The sequence below is a fragment of the Scleropages formosus genome, chromosome 3 (assembly GCF_900964775.1).
Source record: "Scleropages formosus chromosome 3, fSclFor1.1, whole genome shotgun sequence".
In the NCBI taxonomy this organism is placed as follows: Eukaryota; Metazoa; Chordata; class Actinopteri; order Osteoglossiformes; family Osteoglossidae; genus Scleropages; species Scleropages formosus.
Genome location: NC_041808.1, coordinates 3,655,680 through 3,673,174, shown reverse-complemented (window position 1 = coordinate 3,673,174; position 17,495 = coordinate 3,655,680). Strand labels below are relative to the sequence as shown.

The window sequence follows — 17,495 nt, the reverse complement described above, 5'->3', positions numbered from 1 at the left end:
TTAGCGCCCAAGGTAGATAGTGCTTCTTCCCCCTCGGTGCAGGTGTGCTCCTGGAGACCCCCCCCAAGCCAGCCACGCCCAGGCATGATCTAAAAGGGGGGGAATGTATATTCTGGCTGTATGGATCTCCTGCCTGCAGGTCCTACTGCTGTCACGCAAACAGATGTCAGGGTGGTTAAACAGCAGGACTTGGCGGGGGGGGTGGGACACATGACAGGCCACTGAATGGAGCCCCTTCAGGTGCATCCTCCATAGGAACAATGATAATGAGGAAGTGCTACTCAACTCTTGACTCCCTCAGGAAGCAGCAGGGCAGTGTGTGTTGAGAAACCTGGCCAAGCTCAGGGTCCTGCCAGAATACACTCTTCTTTTAACCATGTGTTTTCTGCGTGTCCCACCTCCTCCAACGCACACTCCCAGGCTGGGGTCGAGCTCGTGTCGGTGGACGGCGAGTCCTTGGAAGGCGTGACCCACCTGCAGGCTGTGGACGCCATCCGTCGGGCCTTCAGCAACAAGGCCAAAGACCCCATGGTGTTTGTGGTGAAGGTGCCCCGGACCCCCTCGGAGTAGAGTGCAGCGGTAGACACTTGAATGCAGTCGGACAACACCCCGGACCTTCCCCAGAAATAGCCGCTCTGAGGCCGAACAGTTGGGGACCAGACCCTGGGAGCTGCTGGGGCAGAGACTCCACAAGCAGATGGGGGAGCAGATCCCACATTGCACTGGCTAACAGTCTCCATACCCTTCAGAGTCAGGTACTGAGGGTCCTACCTGGTGTCTGAAACTGGTTCCCTCCATTAACAGCAGCTGCGGAGCAGGACTCTGTCATTTCATGTGTCTCCATGACAACAGTCCTTAAAGTTTGTCTCCATCACCAAGGCTCTAGAGAGGACGACATGGATGGGATGATCATGCCTCACCAAAGGAGCTTTGTTCCCATTGAAAACCACTCGATTGTTTCACGGTCCTCTCCTTACAGACATGGATGAATAGAGGGGCTGAGGAAGGTTTCTGGGAACCGTCACCGTGGTACCCGGCGCCGCACTGAGACGCGACGTCATTACCGTGATGTAAGGAGACAGACGGGTGGCAGACATGTTTTTCCAGATGGTCGAGAAAAGAGCCTGCCGTTGGACCTTTGTCTAGGCCGCTTGACTGCAGTTCAGGTTGCGTAAATACCTGTGAGCTCACTGTTCAAATCACGGTCAAAAACAGTGGCCGATTCTTTTTCCTTCCCCCCACTCTTTTATTAAAAACACAGTCAACTTTACAAGATATTTACAGCATGAAAAAATATACAGAAATTGACTACATACATACACTGCAGATTAAAAAAGTATAATATAGAAACCGGAGTAGTACGCACATACATATGCACAAAGGGGGGGCAAAAATGAGCACGCAAACGAAACAAGTAACGGGCGCTGTGTTACGTTGCTTTGGTCTATTCACAGTGGCTACTCTTCTGAAATAGATATAGTGCGGCTGCGGAAAATTCTAGAATACTTCTCTGTGTATAATTCGCTGTTGTGGAGTATTTACAGGAAGAGGGGTCCGGGGAGGCCAAGCATGAGGACCCGGAGCCGACCTCGGCGTACACCCCCCCCTCCAGCACTACGTTCGAGGCGCCCGATGCTCCTATTGTCCGCACATCCTGAGCGACCTCGGCAGAGGGATAGCGCCGCGGCCATGGCACCCACCCGCCCCCCACCACCGAAACACAGTTATGCGGCCTTCCTCCTATTGTGAGGCAGCCCCCAGCGGGATGCGGACCGAGGGTAAACAACGGTGACGGGGCGCACGAAAGCCAACAGGTGGCCCTGCGACTCCCTGCGGTCCCTCTCCGTGACCAGCATCCCCCCCGGCAAACCCTTCTCACCGGAGCAAACCAGATATTTCCGAAAATATACCTGGGTTGAGGTTCATTTCACCTTAAAGACTTAATCAAAACAATAGTGTTCTATAACATGATAGTCGCCGCGCCGGACACTAACGTTGCACCTTATGTGAATCTTTAAAGTAGAATTTCTCTGTGTCTCTACGCATTTCTTTTAACTCTACACTCAACAGTGCAGCTGAGCGTCAATTCTTGTCCCCACCCCCACAAGGCACACAATACAAACACAACCCAGTGTGTTTTCGATATCGCCGACTGTGCGAACACACGTTGCATATTAGTGTCTAATGATTCTAAATGAGCTTCTCTCTCGCTGGTCAACGCGTTAGTTGGTAGTACGAGTTAGTTGCGGTAACGTCAACAATATCGAAGCCTGATCTGACATATTAAGTTTACGATTTTTCCTTCGCTCATGAGTGTGTGTTAGTGCTACTGCACAACAGGCACGATTGTACATGGAGTCGTGCCTGGTGTCACTTTATTTGGGCTGAATAAGCCCCGCCCCGAGCATGAGGAGAATGGACCATCGTTGGACACTGGCCAACCGAAAGAGGGAGGGATCCATTTGGGTTTTAAGATTTTGGGGGTGACTGCAAAGATTTATGGCTCGGGAGCGTATGCTTCATCTGCCTCTTTGACCACCTGGACAGTCTGTGTCGTGAGGCCTCAAGTTTCTCACACTCCCCTAGACCTTCGATCCACATTCACTACTGTCGTGAAGGACGGTTGATGTGACCCCACCCCCACTTCAGTCCCATACAGCACACGCAAGCCTGGATAAGGACGCACAGCCCGAAGACACCCTTAGATCCGCCTCCCTTTGCTAATGATGAAGCAGAAGCAGCAGCAGCAACAACAACAGCAATACCTCAGTAGCACAGGGTTCTGAGCCCCTACTTCAGCTTCCATCAGATAGGGAAGAACCAGCCAGGGCCACCGTCTCACCACGCATTCCAGACGGTTCAGCAACCTGTCTCCAGATTTACCAGCCCCATGCGGGCAGGCTGTGACCTTCTGACCCCTGCAGGCCCCCGTTAGCCGGCTGTTTGTTTAGTTTAGTCTTTCGTGACCTCCCAAACAACCCAGGACCCTATGCAGAGAGGTATTATGGGAGCACCACACCCACCAGTATGACGTGGCAAGTTCCCTGCTGTAACAAAACGGCAGCTCTGCCAGATGTGTTGAACTGCTGTGTTGACAACTTATTGCACTTTATCATGACCTCTGAATGTTGCCTGTAAAAACTGGACGTGGTGCCGAAGATCCTTGATTAGGACACGTGGAACAGCATCCAGGCTCCGACTGGGGCACCTCTCGGTCCTGGCTGACCAGGTTATGGACATGTGCGTCGGTAAAGTCTTCCGGGGCCTTTAATTCTCAGCCCTCCCTTGTTCGGATACGGTTTTTAAAGCGGAGGGACAGTCCAGAAGTACTTTTCCTGTTAGATGCCCCCCCGCCCACTTTCCGGGACCTGATCGCGTGACTGGGACCCAGGGCCGGACTAGATCTCGGTGGCGGCGATCTCCTCAAAGTGGATCTCGTGGGCGGTGCCGTCCATCTCCTCGAGCTCACGCGTCTCCAGCTCCAGGCTGAGCTCCCGCATGACCCGCTCCAGCTCCCGGTTCCGCTGGTACATCTGCACGTAGTTCTGCTGCAGCTGCTTCTGGTAGCGGATCACCTTCTCCTTCTCCTCCTGCCACACGCGGCGCTCCTCCTCGAAGGCGCCCAGTTGCTCCTCGCTGTGACGCCGCTCGAACATCAGCTCCGCCCTTAACCGCTCCACCTGCTGCCTCAGGCCCTGCAGGCCGGTGCTGCTGCTCTGCCGCTGGACTTTGGCCTCATCGCTCTCGCAGGCCAGCAGCTCCTCTGCCTCCCGGTGGGAGGGGCTTAGTCCCAGACCCCGCCCTGGGGACGGAGTCGATCCACGACACTGGCCCAGGGCCTCCCGGAGGCGGGCTGACTCCTCCTCTAGTCGCCCGGCCTTCTCGCGCAGCAGCTCGGCTTCGCTCTTGCGGCGCTGCAGCTCGTTCTCGCAGACCTCCAGCTCCAAGGTGCGGGTGCGAGCGGCAGCTCGTGCTTCCTGGGCGCGAGCCTCGCCGGCCTGCAGCTCCGCCCGTGCCTCTCGCAGCTGCGCCTTCAGGGCGATGATTTCGCCTGTCCGCTGGCTCAGCTCAGCCTGTAGATCTTTCAGCTGCTGTTTCAGAAGCGAGATCTCGCCTGACTTCTGGCACACCTGGCAGGGAGCCAAGAACACAGGTGGGGTGCAGATGAGACGCAGGTACAGATGGTACGTGCAGATACACCCTTAACTCCTCTTGCACTGGATATATTTTATATTACACGCATGTAGATGTCCTAGAGAGACTGACAACCCTTGTTACAGGTACTTTTTAGAACCTCTAATTCCAAACTACCCCACTATATTTCCATTACCTCTGTAAACAATTTGGCTCCTCCCCTTTCCACCTCTGTGAATTGCCTGGCTCCTCCCTCTCTCTCTAAGCATCTTGGCTCCTAAATTTGCTGCACACAGCCTGGCTCCTCCCACTTCTATGAAAATAACCAGGCTCCTCCTCCTCCCTTCTCTGAATATCTTGGCTCCTCCCACTCCATATCCTGCAGAAAACTTTATACATCTTTTCACATTATGGTTTCTTGCCCTGCATTCCCACTGAACAACCTAGCTCCTCCCCCTCTTTCCTCTAAGCATATTGGTGATTCCTCCTCAATTCCCAGTAAAAGCTAGCCCCACCCCTTTTCTCTATAAGCAGTTTGACTCCTCCCCTCAAATCCACGTAGGGGGCCAGGGATCTCCTCCTCCACTCCGATCTTGAAAATCTTGGCCCCTCCCACTCCACTCCCATCAGAACTCCTACCTCGCCCCCCGCAGCCCCTTCGCTCCCGTCCTCACCTCCCACTTGGTCTCCTCCAGCCGGGGACCCAGTTGGGTCTGTTGGCGCTGGATGGAGGCACAGCGGCTCTCAAGGAGCTCTCGCTCCTGCAGAAGCTGCGCAAAGTCCTCCTGGAGCTTCTTCTTCTCCTGCTGCAACTGGTAGACCTGGAGCTGGAGGACCTGCTGGGCTCTCTGGGCACGTTGTGCCGCCTGCCTCATGCGGCTCGCGCAGCTCTGGCGCAGCTCCTCCAGCTCGAGCTCACAGCGCTTTTGCTTCTCCTCGTACACCTGCGGAGCCAGGGGTCGCGGGAAAGGCGAGAGATGGATTAGTGAGGTTGCAGGTTCAAGTGCCAGGGTTGGATCGTATTGCTGAACAGACCTCCGGGACCCTCTCCTCTCGGGACGTGCCCGTTGGCGACGTGTGCGTTTGCGTATGTGCCTCTCTGCACACACCTGGCAGATGGCGGCCTCGTTCTCGTCCAGGTTGTCGCGCAGCTGCTGCAGCTCCAGCTCCCTTTCCCGCAGCTTGTCCTCCAGCTCACGGACGATGCACTCGTAGCCCTCGGCCGGGGCAGGCGAGCGCCCGCAGGAGCTGCCGTCTGACAGGGGTTGGCCACGCCCACCCAGGGAGCCTGTGCTCTTGCTGGAGGATGAGCGCCCGCTGTCCGAGGCGGAGTGGCCGTGGCCCGGGGCGGCCCTTGCTGGCTCAGGTTGGCCCACGGGGGCTTCGCCGGTACCCAGGCCGTACCCTGTGCTGCTGTAGGTGGGCAGGCTGGACAAGGAGTTGCGTCCGGAGTCAGATGTCCCGCAGGACTGGCTGCCGCCCCCAGCCCCACCGCTCCCGCTGCCGTTGCGCCCCCCGCTATAGGAGCCCCTCTTGTCGCCGCAACTCGGGGAGCCGCCGGAACTCGGCAGAAGCAGGTTCAGGCTACCCTGGCTCTCAGAGAGCGTACCTCCTGGCCGTGGGGAAAGGTACTGCACCGAATTCCGGTTCTTTGGAACCACGGGCTTGAAGGCTGTGGGCCTGATCACTGTCTTCTCCATATTCTAGAAGACACGAGACGGTAGAAAGGAAGCATCAGAAACGGATACGTGTTTTGGCCTTGATTTATAACATCGGTTATAAACATTGGTATGGTGTGCAGTTTGAGGAAGGGGCCGGTCACGATGAACTCACCTTCTCCAGCTTCCCTGACACAGGGATGAGCTTCGGAGGAGGCCCACCAATGTTGCCGTTGAGGACACGTGCCTCCCTGGCCTCCTCCGGGTCGCTAGCGGGGCTGCCTGCCGCCACGTGGTTATCGTTCCAGTCCCCGACAAAGTCCTCATTCAGGTAAGCGTAGTTGGCATTGCCGTTGGCAACAGAGCCCAACTTCTTGCTGGTGGGCGGGGGGTTATGGCCAACCAGGTGCTCTGTGGAACTGCTGGACCGGAAACAACTGGCTCCTGGCGTCGGCTTCCGGCTGCGGGCGCCGAAGTCGGCGGGCCGGCAGTTGCGTTCCTGGTAGCTGCGGCCTGCGATCAGGCTGCTGACGGAGCCCATGGTGCCGTGGACGGCGGGCGGCGAGGCCGAGTGGCCCTGGATGTCGATGCCGGAGCTGCGGGGATCAGTGGGGACGGGCAGGGCCTGCACCAGAGCCATGGCGGCCGCTCGCTGTACCTACGCGCTCTGCAGGGAGACGGAGGCACGCAGGAGTCAGAGAGGGTTAGTCAAAAAATGAGTCACAGTTTCTAAAATGCAGTCCTGGATTTCTGCAGAAGACAAATCTAATTTAGATTTTTGTCTTTTTCTTAAGTAGAGCAACACTTAGTGGTTTGTGCCTCTTGTCTCTGCATTGTGTAAACAGGGGACATCGCACATCATAATCGCTGTACTTTTTTCGAATGCTCGTTAGAAAATTTCATTAGTGTGATTCTTACCGCTGATTATCGGTAACATGTCACTGGAGAGCGACTGTTGGGTTTCCCAGGATTTTAGCTGAGGCAGCACAATGATTAATGAGCTCCTGACACCTGACTGTGCCCGTATCTGATCAGCCAGGGTCATCTCAAAAGGAGACACCGGGTGGGCGTCAGTTCAATGCCCTTTCTGAACCCCCTCCAGCGGTCTGGCTCACCGGGCCTGGCTGGGATCATAACGGATCACTTCACCTTTTCCTTCCGCCTCTCGCCCAGTTCCAAAGCTCTATCCCACCCCCCCTCACCCCTACCATGCCATCCTTTCAAAACACAGGACAAAGCCATCAGAGCGCTTTAAAGGTGGACTCGGACCACCCCCATCCCCCCACGACCTCGCAACCCAACCAAAAATCTGCTGGTGTGCTTTGGTGACCCCCCGCCTGCCTTCCCAGACCCTTGATCCTTTGACTCTCATCACTGCTATTCAGGGCCACAAATCCCAAAGCTGGCCCAAGAGGTCCACCCTGCAAGAGGCTGGTTCACGGGGGTGTCGCCGTGCCCTTTACCCTAGTAACAAGGAGACCAGAGCCCGACTCAGAGCATTACACCAGGGACACAAGTCCGCTCACCTCTTCCCCTCATTGTGTCAAAAACGTATAATCTCATTTGTACTTTAACCTCGGACTGAGAAGGGAGCGCTCCTTGCAGGTGTTTCCAGCTCAATCAGCCATTCGGGTTAAATCTCATAACAAATGAGCCCATTAACCACTGCGTCCCCACCGAAGGAGATGTCCCCATTGCCATGGCGATGTCACTCACTCGGGGACCTGCAAAGTCAACAAGGGCATGAAAGTATTCCATCTCCATGGCAACACTCCAACTCTGCCCCCGTGAACCCCCGGCATTTGAGAGCCGGCAGCGAAGAAGCACTTACAGGGTGTTCCAGATGTGCTGTGACACTATGTGAGAACTTTTTTTTTTTTTTCCATATTCGGAATCATGGGAAAGCAGGAGACTAAACTGTGGGTGACACACGAGTTAAAGCAGCCACTCAAAGGACCAGGTTCGAATTGCCCCTGCTGTAGCATCCTTGATCAATGTACTTACCCTGAACTGATACAATAAAAATTACGCTGCTGCATAAAGGGGAAAATCAGTGAACATAGCTTAATGCTAAGTCTCTTTGGATGAAAACATCAGCTAAATAAATAAATGTAAATGCCAAGACAATGTGGAGAACATGACGAGCATTTGGGGGCCCACAGAGATCCAAGGTACTGACCTATCATTGCAGGGAATCCCTGCTGTACTGATCTCCTCCCATGCTGAAAGGTTCTCAGAGACTTTGAGGAATCCTTAAAAAGCCGGACGGCAGCTCGAAGGAAGGCTGTAAACTGTCCCTCGACCCCCCCCACCCCACTGGGGCCCTACTTAGAGCGAAAAAAGTTCTCGTCACAAAATCGCAATGATCAAACACTGGCTGTTTACTGCTGCCAAGGCGACAGACTCCGCAACAACACGTGTGACTCAGTCCCAAGCTGAGCTGCCTTGCATGATGAACCGTGAGGAAGCAAAAATGACAGTGTCCCGGGGGGATGGGGGAAGGGGGGAGGCAGACATAAAGGAGAGTCCAACCTTAGCAAGAGAGCGACTCTGCATTCTGGCAGCTCTCAGCCTGCTGCCTCGCAGCTGCTTGTGCCGATCGTTATGTCTGAGTCAGGAGGCGGAGCTTGAACCTTAACCAAAGACAGTCATGACTGCTTTCAAGTAGCCTTCGAAACATTGACGGGTTTGTCGGTGTAGGATGGCTATAGGCTTGGCTAAGCGAAAGGGTCGTCGCATCAAGACCTGTTCACTTTTCCTCCAAGGAGTGTAGTCTGGGATGTAGATTAGATGCTATATTAATTTTCACACCTTCTGTATCTGAAGTAATTCAGTTTAGCTCTTGGGTTTAACAGCAGGGTTTTGCTTTGTACCTCCACACACAGCCTCTTGCTGTCTGCATCAGATCTGCTCCTTATGTCCCAAAATGTGTGACCGGCAGGGTGACGGCTTAGGTCCACCGCCCCGATGATCCTGAGGAATGTGTGCAAATTAAGGACGAGGCTCCGCCCACCCGAGCCCATCCTGCACACACTACTAGCCTGCTAGATGTGCGCCCGCATATACACACACACGCGCTTTCGAGAGAGAACAAATTATAGGGATCCCTCGATTTACAAACTATTATATTTCGGTATAGCGGCTCCTGGCCTTAATTTTCGAGTTACGGAACAAAATCAGTAAAATGAAACTTAGCCAAAGCATGTCCAAGAAGAAAGAGTGCGTCGTGCAAGGGAAGCGGAGGTGTCGTAACATACCGTAGTCGCTGCATCTGCAACCAGATCTCTCCACCTGTTGCTGTGTCAGTAATGTGAATGTTGCTTTCAGAGACGAGCATCATGGGAAGTAGGTATGAAATTCCACAGCCCCTGTGTTTTCAGGTATGCTGCATATGCGCATTATAGCAGCAGTGCAGTTTTAGAAAGTTGTTCACAATAAACATGGCGAGCTCAGTGGATCCCCGATCAATTAAAAAAAGTGGGAGGTACCCCGGAGCAATGAGTGCGTACATGTCTTTTATACTGCGGTGAAATCATGGGTGGATAGTTATATAGGTGTTTTAGTGACATTTGGGGAGATTTCCCCATTTAAAATAAAAGGAAATATCGAAATTCTGGATACAAAAATCATATCTGCACCGTTGTCAGGAACAGAGTACTTCAGTAAATGGAGGGATACCTGTACACATATGCCTATGTGAGAAATTTCATGGGGAAGCAAAACAGCTTGATTTCCCCCTGCCGCTGCATTATTAATGGTCATCTGAAAGGGGCTTGAAGCTCAACGCTTAATTATATCTCCACTCGGTGACTGACCTTTGCTGCCCCTGGGTGGCAGGTGGTAGTGCACTCTGGGAGCCGCCACAGTGACAGCTGGCGTTGAGTCGTTCAACAGCTTTGACAGCAACACCAGCCTGAGAACCGGACCCATCCAGGTGGCGGAACCGGGAGATGGCGCATAAGCACCTGCTCGGCAGGAATGCGACCAAGCCCATTGTCAGATCAGCGCATCCACGGATCAACACACACTCGACGGGAGCGTAGCATTGAGGTAAAGCACACGACTCGATCTGACTGCAAGCTAAAATTAGCCATATCCCCAGTGACCAGCTGAAGAACGGGACTCCATGACCCCTCCATCGTCCAGCACCAGGAGTTAGCCAGTCATAGCGTTTCCTGTGTACGAAGTTGTCGACATGGCTCCAACAGCCCTAAGAACCCATGGGGGGGAAGAGTCCGAAGCAACTCTGGGCCATCGGCATTCATGGGGGTCCAAATTTCAAAAGGCCCTTAAAATAAACCACACGCTGTGGCTTTAACCAAAGGCTTTGGGTCTGTTGAGATAAAACCATGTTTAGCGTGGATGAGGACCTAAAGAGGGCCCTTCCATGCAAGATGCTTGGAGAGACTGAAACTTTATTAACCCCAAAGATAAGCGCACGGGGCGACAGCAGCACACACACTACAGTGGTGATGGAAGACACCGGAAGGACATTGGGAGGAGTGAATGACACAACGTGCAGATGCCATCACACCGCCCACTGTTCACACGTCATTGCCCATCATCTCAAAGTCCAAAAACCCAGTCATGAGTCCAAAACCGGTTCTCAGGTAGCTTCCTCAGGGCCTAGTACCACAGTACCCTAGTACCCCCATACCGCAGGACCCCGTCAGCTCTACCCGCGGTCGGTGGGAACGCACAGTGTGCTGGGAACACTAAGCACCAGTTGTTTAGTAGGTGAACGCTTTGCAACTTCCCTCTCCTTCTGTTGAGGAAACATTCTTTGTATTCCAGGAGATGGACGTCGCTTTGGAGAAAAGCATCTGCTAAACGAATAACCGTAAATGTGGTACCGACCGACATGAAGAACAAAATGGAAACGAATAAAACGAGGGAGGAAAAAAACATGCATGGAGGCTCCCAGGGCACCACAAGTTTTGAACGTGAGTTTGCCAGTGCGTGTGTGTGCGAGCAAGACAGACGAATGATGAGAACGCAGCACTAACCCACGATAAGAGTACGGGGATGGCCTATCGGAGCCTTGATGACGCGCCCGCCAGCCAGGGATCCCCGGTGGCCCTCCGACACGAGCGGCCCTTTCGGTTCGGCTAAATCATTCACCGCTCACAGGCGTCGGCAGAAACCATGGAAAGAAAAAAAAAAAAAAAAAAAATGTTGAGACGCCACCGTGGCTGAGCCCACAAAGGCGTCCCGGTTCGACACTTAAGCACCGCGTTCTAGCCCGCCCGTCCCGGGCACGCTGACCGCCGGGGTCCGCTGACCCTGCGCCAAAACCCCGTCCGCGTTCCTGAGCGCCGCCGCCGCCTCCCATCTTCCTGACATTCCTCCCCCGACAAGCTGGAGAAGGAGGGAAGTGCAGCCTGGCACGGCGAGGGGGAATTAAAACCAGGCAGGGAGCGGAGTAACTGCCCGCCGTAATTGCCCTGCAACACCCTTTCTTTTCATGCTTTTTTTTTTTTTTTGAAAAAACAACCCACTTGTTGCACTTTCACATCAGTCTATGTTTGGGCCCGTTGCCATGGCGCCGGAGAACTACACCTCTGGAGTTGAAGGGAGGGAAGCCTCCGCACAGGAAAAGGTTCCAGGCCAGCAGGACGGTGGGGGGTGGGGACTGTGACTCTTTAGCATCTCGAAGCATCTGGGCTCTATTAATGTCAGAGTGAAGCAGGGGGCGGAGCCTCAGTAACGCATCGCGCAAACGGGCCGAACGAACGGGGGCCGCGTTTCCGCTTTGACCGTCCTGCTCGGGAACCTCGTAAAGCGACGCCGACAGATGCGCTTCGCAGACCCGAGGCACCGGGCGGCGCTCCCGGTTCTCGGCTCCAAGGAAGGAGGGCACCGTCGGCGTCGCCCGTCTCCTGTCGCTCAGCGCCACGGCAGGAGACGGAGATTCGAGCATCACTCCGCTCCGCGTGATGACGGGCGGCGCCTGCCGCGCACAAAGTGCCGCGCAAGCTGCTCGCCTGGCTTCCTGGATGGGGACTGCGCGTGGAAAGGTGCAAAGGATTGCGGGTAATGAAAGGCACCTTCATGAGGCTCAGCAAGAAGGGAGAAAAGCTTTTCATGGGAAATTAAGAAACCTCCCGTGGCAAAAGCGAAACGTAAATGCGCCGAGGATGACGAAGGGCGGAGGAGTACGGCTCTCACGCACACGCGATAAAGTGCAAACGCTCAATAACAGCGGAGAAGAATGGACTCAAGTGAACTGCCGAGCTGCTCCTCCACAAGGCCGCTGTGTTATTACCCTGGTAACACACAGGTCAGCTACACACAGTACCGGAGTAACAAGCCGGGGGGGGCCGTTTTCTAACCCACGGCTCCCCACACCCTGGGCCACGTGGCTCACACGTCCCCCCCCGATAACAGGAATCCGCAGCCGTTAATGAGAGTTTCCAGAGGCCGGCGAGCGGCGGGAGCCCCCAGCACTGGAAAGATCCGGAAGGCGAGCCAGGCTTTCAGACGGGCCTCCGGTTACACCGTTATTACATTAGGGTTCGGCGTCCAGACCCACTTGCGTAACTCACACTTTCAGGTCCCGCGACGTTCATCAGCTCTCATGTCAGCGATTGCAGATTGGTCGGTAACGCAATTTACGATGGGCCCTGACAGGGACGCTCGCTCGCTCTCTCTCTCTCTCTCTCACACTCACACACATAGCAGTAATGAGTCACGCTGCACTCGTGGCGGTGCTGATGGCGTTCCGGTAGAGCCTCGATTAGAAGTGTACCGAGCTGACAGACGGAGCGCCTTTGAGTCAAGGGCCCCACGCACTCCGACGGCCGAGCCAACGAAACACCGGACCTCTAAACGTGGATGCGGCTCAGGGTACGAGGGAACCGGCGGGAGAAGGGCTCACGACTCATCTGCAATAAGGAAGCAAATAACAAAACAGGCTGTCGGAGTGGCACACTGCAGACGTCTTTCAGACACACACACACGCGCTTGTGACGAGCACAAGGGTGCGAGCACACACGCGCACCGCTCAGTTCAATGCAGCTTTGTGTGTAAACAAGCTGCCCGGTTTTTTCGGCTATAAATACCAGAGACAAGAGTAACCTGGGAGGAGTTAACAGGGAGGCTCTGTGAGCAAGCGGCCAGTAGCCCGTGTGTGTGTGTGTGTGTGTGTGTGTGTGTTAGCATGCTGTAACGCAGTATTACGTGGCCCTTTTAGCAGCTCCTTCCTGGTAAGAAACACCCTGCCGCTCCACCAGGTGGAAGCCCAAGTGCAGTGCCTCGAGTGCGAGGGACTCCGCTCCCTGTGGTCCAAAGTCTCCGGAAGGTTCCCCGGCGTCACCGGCACTCATTTCCCATGCGAGCAATTCACCGATTTGGTTGGCTGCTCTCGAACGTCCATCGCTTGACCCACAGGGCAACGTAGCTGCGGTGAACGTCCAGCTTTACAGCCCTCGGCGCGAGAGAAGCCGGAACGCGAGGCCCTCAGCTGGAATCCGGGGCCCTGGTGACCAACAAAGGACCCCTGAGCGCACGACCTGCTAGGGCCAAATACCCCCCCATGGTGCGAGTCACAGGGATCAACTCGCATCTCACGGTGTGGGTGAAATGTTTGCTCCCAGATACAGCAGCAACAATCCCACTTCCTACTGATAACTGCTTTTGGGGGGGGTTCAGGGTTGTCCGGAGCCTATCCCACGGGGCTAGGCAGGGTGCGCTGCAGACAGGACGCCCTCCCCAACAGGGTACCACTGTAGCAAGAGAATCACAATCGCCGAGTCACTTCCTCACATCCTCAGTTACAGGCGTGTGCGCGCATGTCCATGAGCTTCAAAAAAAGTTTAGGATATCAGACACTTTTCTTGTCAATCAATTTACACCGATTTACCTTTTTTTTTTCTTTTTTTTTACAGCTGGGGAAGTTTTACCGCGTCGGTTCTGAGAAAGTGCAACGATCAAAGGTACCACAGCAGGAGCTGCAATTCGAACCCGGGTCCTTCAAGTCCAAGGCGACGACTAAGTACTGCGCCGGCGACAGTTTTCGGCCGTTTGCGGCGCTGCGTGACACCAGCAGTTCACACAGTGTGTCTCATGTGGCCTGGGGGGGGGGCAACGAGCCACCCTTATGTCTGTCCACTTCATTTGTCCACAAGGGTGCCGTACAGTGGCTGCACAAGGCTCTTTGTCTGCAGCCAGCGGACACACTGTGTGTAGTGTGTGCGTGCGCCGGGGGTCAGCTCACATGCGGTTCTGCATCCCCTTCCACCCCAACACTTCGCTCCTCTACGGGTCTAAGAGCTGCGTTGCGATGCTGTAAACCCCCCTCAACCCCCACCTACTCTTTAAGAAAGGAAGACAAAGGGGGGTAGGGGTGTGGGGGGGGGGGGCTGCAGTTCCGACTCACTGTGAAAGTGCTCCACTACCCCTGCCGTCCCGAGTTCGAACGTCACCCCTCTTTCCTGGGGCCTCGCTGGCATGCGCTTGCTGTGACTCGCGTGCCCTGCCTGAACATGCATTCCAGCACCACTACCCCCCCAACACACACACACACACACACACACCGCTGCTTGGTGTTTTGGTTTCGTCGGCCAGACGAGCCCCTCTCACGCCCCCCCCCCCCCTCCAGTCGGACACCCCCCCCCCCCAAAAGCGCCCCGGTTTCCGGCGACCATGGAGACGATTTTTGGGAATCGGTGAGACGCAGCAGATGTGTTTGTCCCACTTCTCAGTGCGGAGCAGGAACCCAACACCATACTGTTTATGTGGTACCGTCTACACTCTCTCTTACTCTCACACTCACACACACAAACGGACAAACTTTTCCACTGCCCCCGGCTCTCACCTACCCGAGTGTGTCGCCCACATCGCTGCTCCCTCGTGTGTAGCGTCGCGGGGCCCCGTCCTCTCTCTCGCTCGCTCGCTCTCTCTCCCTCTCCCCCGCTCGGTCCCTCTTTGTCCGCTTGCTGTCCTGGCGCTCGCCAGCCGACGGCCCACACACTTTGAATGGGAGCCCCTCTTCCCTGCTCCTTCCCTTCCCTTCTCCTGCCCGCCCCTCGCTCGCCCCTCTCTCCCCCCGGAGTGGGCTCCAGTGCGGCCCCGCCCCTCCTGTCCGCTCCGCTCCTCCTCCCGCCCTCCCCCTCTTCCTTGCTTTCCGTCGCCGGGCCCCCCCTCCGTGTCCACACGGCCTCCCCCTGCTCCTTCATAATCCCTCCTCATGGTGGAGTGCCTCCACCCCCCACCCCACTTCATTCCTTTTTTGCTTCTTCATTGCATCTCTCTCACTGTCCCAGTCACATGACTTCACACAAACACCCACCCACGCTTGTCCATATCTGCGTAAGAGGGTGCCTGACGTGCCCCCGCACAGCGCTGACCCAAACTCGCAGGTTCTGCCTGATTCTGGCATACCTGGTGCGGGGGGGGGAACTTGGTTGTGAGTCCTTTTCAAAACAAGCCCAGTGGCAACCAGACCCACCCGACACCAAAGAGTCCCGAGACCGACTCGTTTCCGATGAGCCCAGCAGGCGCGCGCGCGCACGCACACACACACACACACACACGCACTTTCAATTAATGGAATTAGCTTCGATCTACAGGCAGGAGCAACATCACTGGAGAAATGGGGGCTCAAGACAACGTCCAGGGTTTTCACAAAACATTTTTTCAGACCCGTTGCCTTTAAAGACTAAAGGAAAAGAAACACTCAGCTGCTCGGGCGACAGCAGCCCCCCCCCAAGCCCCACCCCCGCTCCTCCATCCTGTTTGCGGGTCCGTTTGACAAAGGGAGCAGAGCGTGGGGGATGTGTGCTGGACAGGACAGGACAGGGCAGTGCGTGTGTGAGAGTGAGTTTGTGGACATTGTGCCTGCACGTGATAAAGACTGAAAGAGTTCTTGTCTCCACATCTCAACTGTCGGAATTTTGGGCGAGTTGGTATTTTTGCGTCGTGTCCTCGTTCCGCGGTGGGCGCTTCACGGAAAAGGGGCTCCGAGCTGCAGTGCCGGCACCGAGTCGTGCCAAAAAATTATTAGAATTTGAGTTTGCGCTTAATTCAGGGGGACAGATTGGGAGCGACAAGCAAAAACCCAGAGAATGGCGCAGCAGTGCATGCTGGGATTGTGGTGGTTGGAGAAGAGGCGGCAGACGAGAGCAGAGCTTCCTTTAGTTTTTAGACAACCAAAAAGAATTTGCTCCTTTTTCCTCCAGCTGGCCAAGCCATCTCACCATCTCCTACGTAAATCTCTCTCACACACACACACACACACACACACACACACACACACACACACACACTACAATCAGCTCAGGGGGGAAGAAGAGAATCAATGAATGGGCTTTTCCTTTTCAGAGAAGGAAAATAATAACATTCCGGGACGGGGGGCAGGTTCTCTTTAATCCCCCAGAATTTGGTAATGGTTCACGGAGCACGGGAGACTGTGGTAACATGGCGGTAACGCTTTAGGTGTGCAAGTTGGACGGGTAAGAGGGGAGAAAGAAAATGGCCAATGTGTGTGTGTGTGTGCGAAGGGAGCAGAGCGTTTTACACCAAGGAAAATGATCACCCAGCTGTCAGCAGAGAATTCAGACACTAACATACTGTATAACATTTAAACACACCGACACATTTAAAGCAACACTAAGGAGATGCGGTAAAACGCACCGGTTCCTTCATTTTTTTTTTACTCTCTTTCACCACGTTCACGATTTGTCTTGTTCAAGCCGAGCCATCCGAGTGCTCTATAAATAGCAAGCTGTTGATCGTATTTTTTTTTTTTTTGGGAGGGGTGGAGAGGAGCCCCCCGCACTGGAGCGCATGCTGTCACTCTCTAGCGGCTCAGCTGTCCGCTGACCTTTGACCCCCGTTGAGAGGGCACTTCGACAGGCGCTGCAGGGTCCGAGAGACTGACGATGGGACGTGGAGCGTGAAACTGCCCCCATGAGGGAGATTAGTGTGTTTCTCTCTCTCTCTCTCACACACACACACACACACACACACACACACACACACACACTTGAGTCAAGTGAAAGAGGCTACAAATCAGCGCACAGCCAGGCCTCCCCATTAACACTACAGCTTTATGAGACAGAACAGGCACTGAAAACAAGTGCCCACAATAGCGCGCACACACATACACACACCACCACAAGGTGGTCCCTGCCTCTCCTGTAAATCTTGGGCCGGAACCCCACACAGTGTGGCGTGCAACACGGACGGCCAGGATCTCTTTACGCGGCCTGGTCGCTACACCATGGCTGCGTGGGGCAGGGTCTTGAACCCCCCACAGGGGCTGGAGCTCCATGATGGGCAGCTTCACCCGGCCTACTATACAAGCTCCTATGTGTCACTTAGTAGAAACAGTTCATTTGCGAGGCTCCAGCCTGGGGATCCTGTGTGAACTGAGAAGCCTCCTGGGCCACAGTGCATTATGGGTAAATTGTCTTCAGGGCACGTGCAACCTTTCAAGTTCTTGAGCAGCACCCTTTGGCTGCTGATTGGCTCTAACTAGAAACCCCCTTTGAGTGTGGGGCGAAGTCAGGTCACAAGGGGCTGACAGTGTCCTCTGCTCACCTTCCACCGGCGCCCAGTCTTCAGGTCCTGGAAGGCCGGGAGGTGAGGGGGAGCCGGAGTGGTCACGCATCCCAGGAGGGCCTCGCCGTGGCTAGGATCTGTGTCTTGTTGGCTGGGCTGTGTGGTGAAGCGGTCCCTGGTGGTCAAACCAGTGAAGGTTGA

At 55.1% G+C, this 17,495-nt stretch overlaps 2 protein-coding genes across 3 annotated transcripts in view; one reads left to right on the top strand and one right to left on the bottom strand.

Annotated features, from left to right (window-relative positions):
• The window catches only part of LOC108924703 (PDZ domain-containing protein 7-like), a 19,287-nt gene extending 16,987 nt beyond the window's left edge, over nt 1-2,300 (top strand). The window contains exon 16 of the mRNA XM_018736249.2: nt 421-2,300. Coding sequence (XP_018591765.1) covers nt 421-570 — 150 coding nt within the window. The 3' untranslated portion in view covers nt 571-2,300. The remainder of the gene's footprint in view (nt 1-420) is intronic.
• Nucleotides 2,301-17,495, bottom strand: lzts2a (leucine zipper, putative tumor suppressor 2a). Of its 2 annotated transcripts, none has more exons than XM_029250222.1 (5): nt 17,334-17,495; nt 5,968-6,459; nt 5,244-5,837; nt 4,809-5,078; nt 2,301-4,130 (listed from the first exon to the last, which is right to left on the bottom strand). In XM_029250222.1, the coding sequence occupies exons 2-5, from the start codon at nt 6,430-6,432 to the stop codon at nt 3,399-3,401; spliced, it is 2,061 nt and encodes a 686-aa protein (XP_029106055.1). In that variant the 5' UTR covers nt 6,433-6,459; nt 17,334-17,495; the 3' UTR covers nt 2,301-3,398. The 2 variants fall into 2 exon arrangements, with proteins under 2 accessions (XP_029106055.1, XP_029106054.1); XM_029250221.1 differs by lacking the exon at nt 17,334-17,495 and adding an exon at nt 14,612-14,802.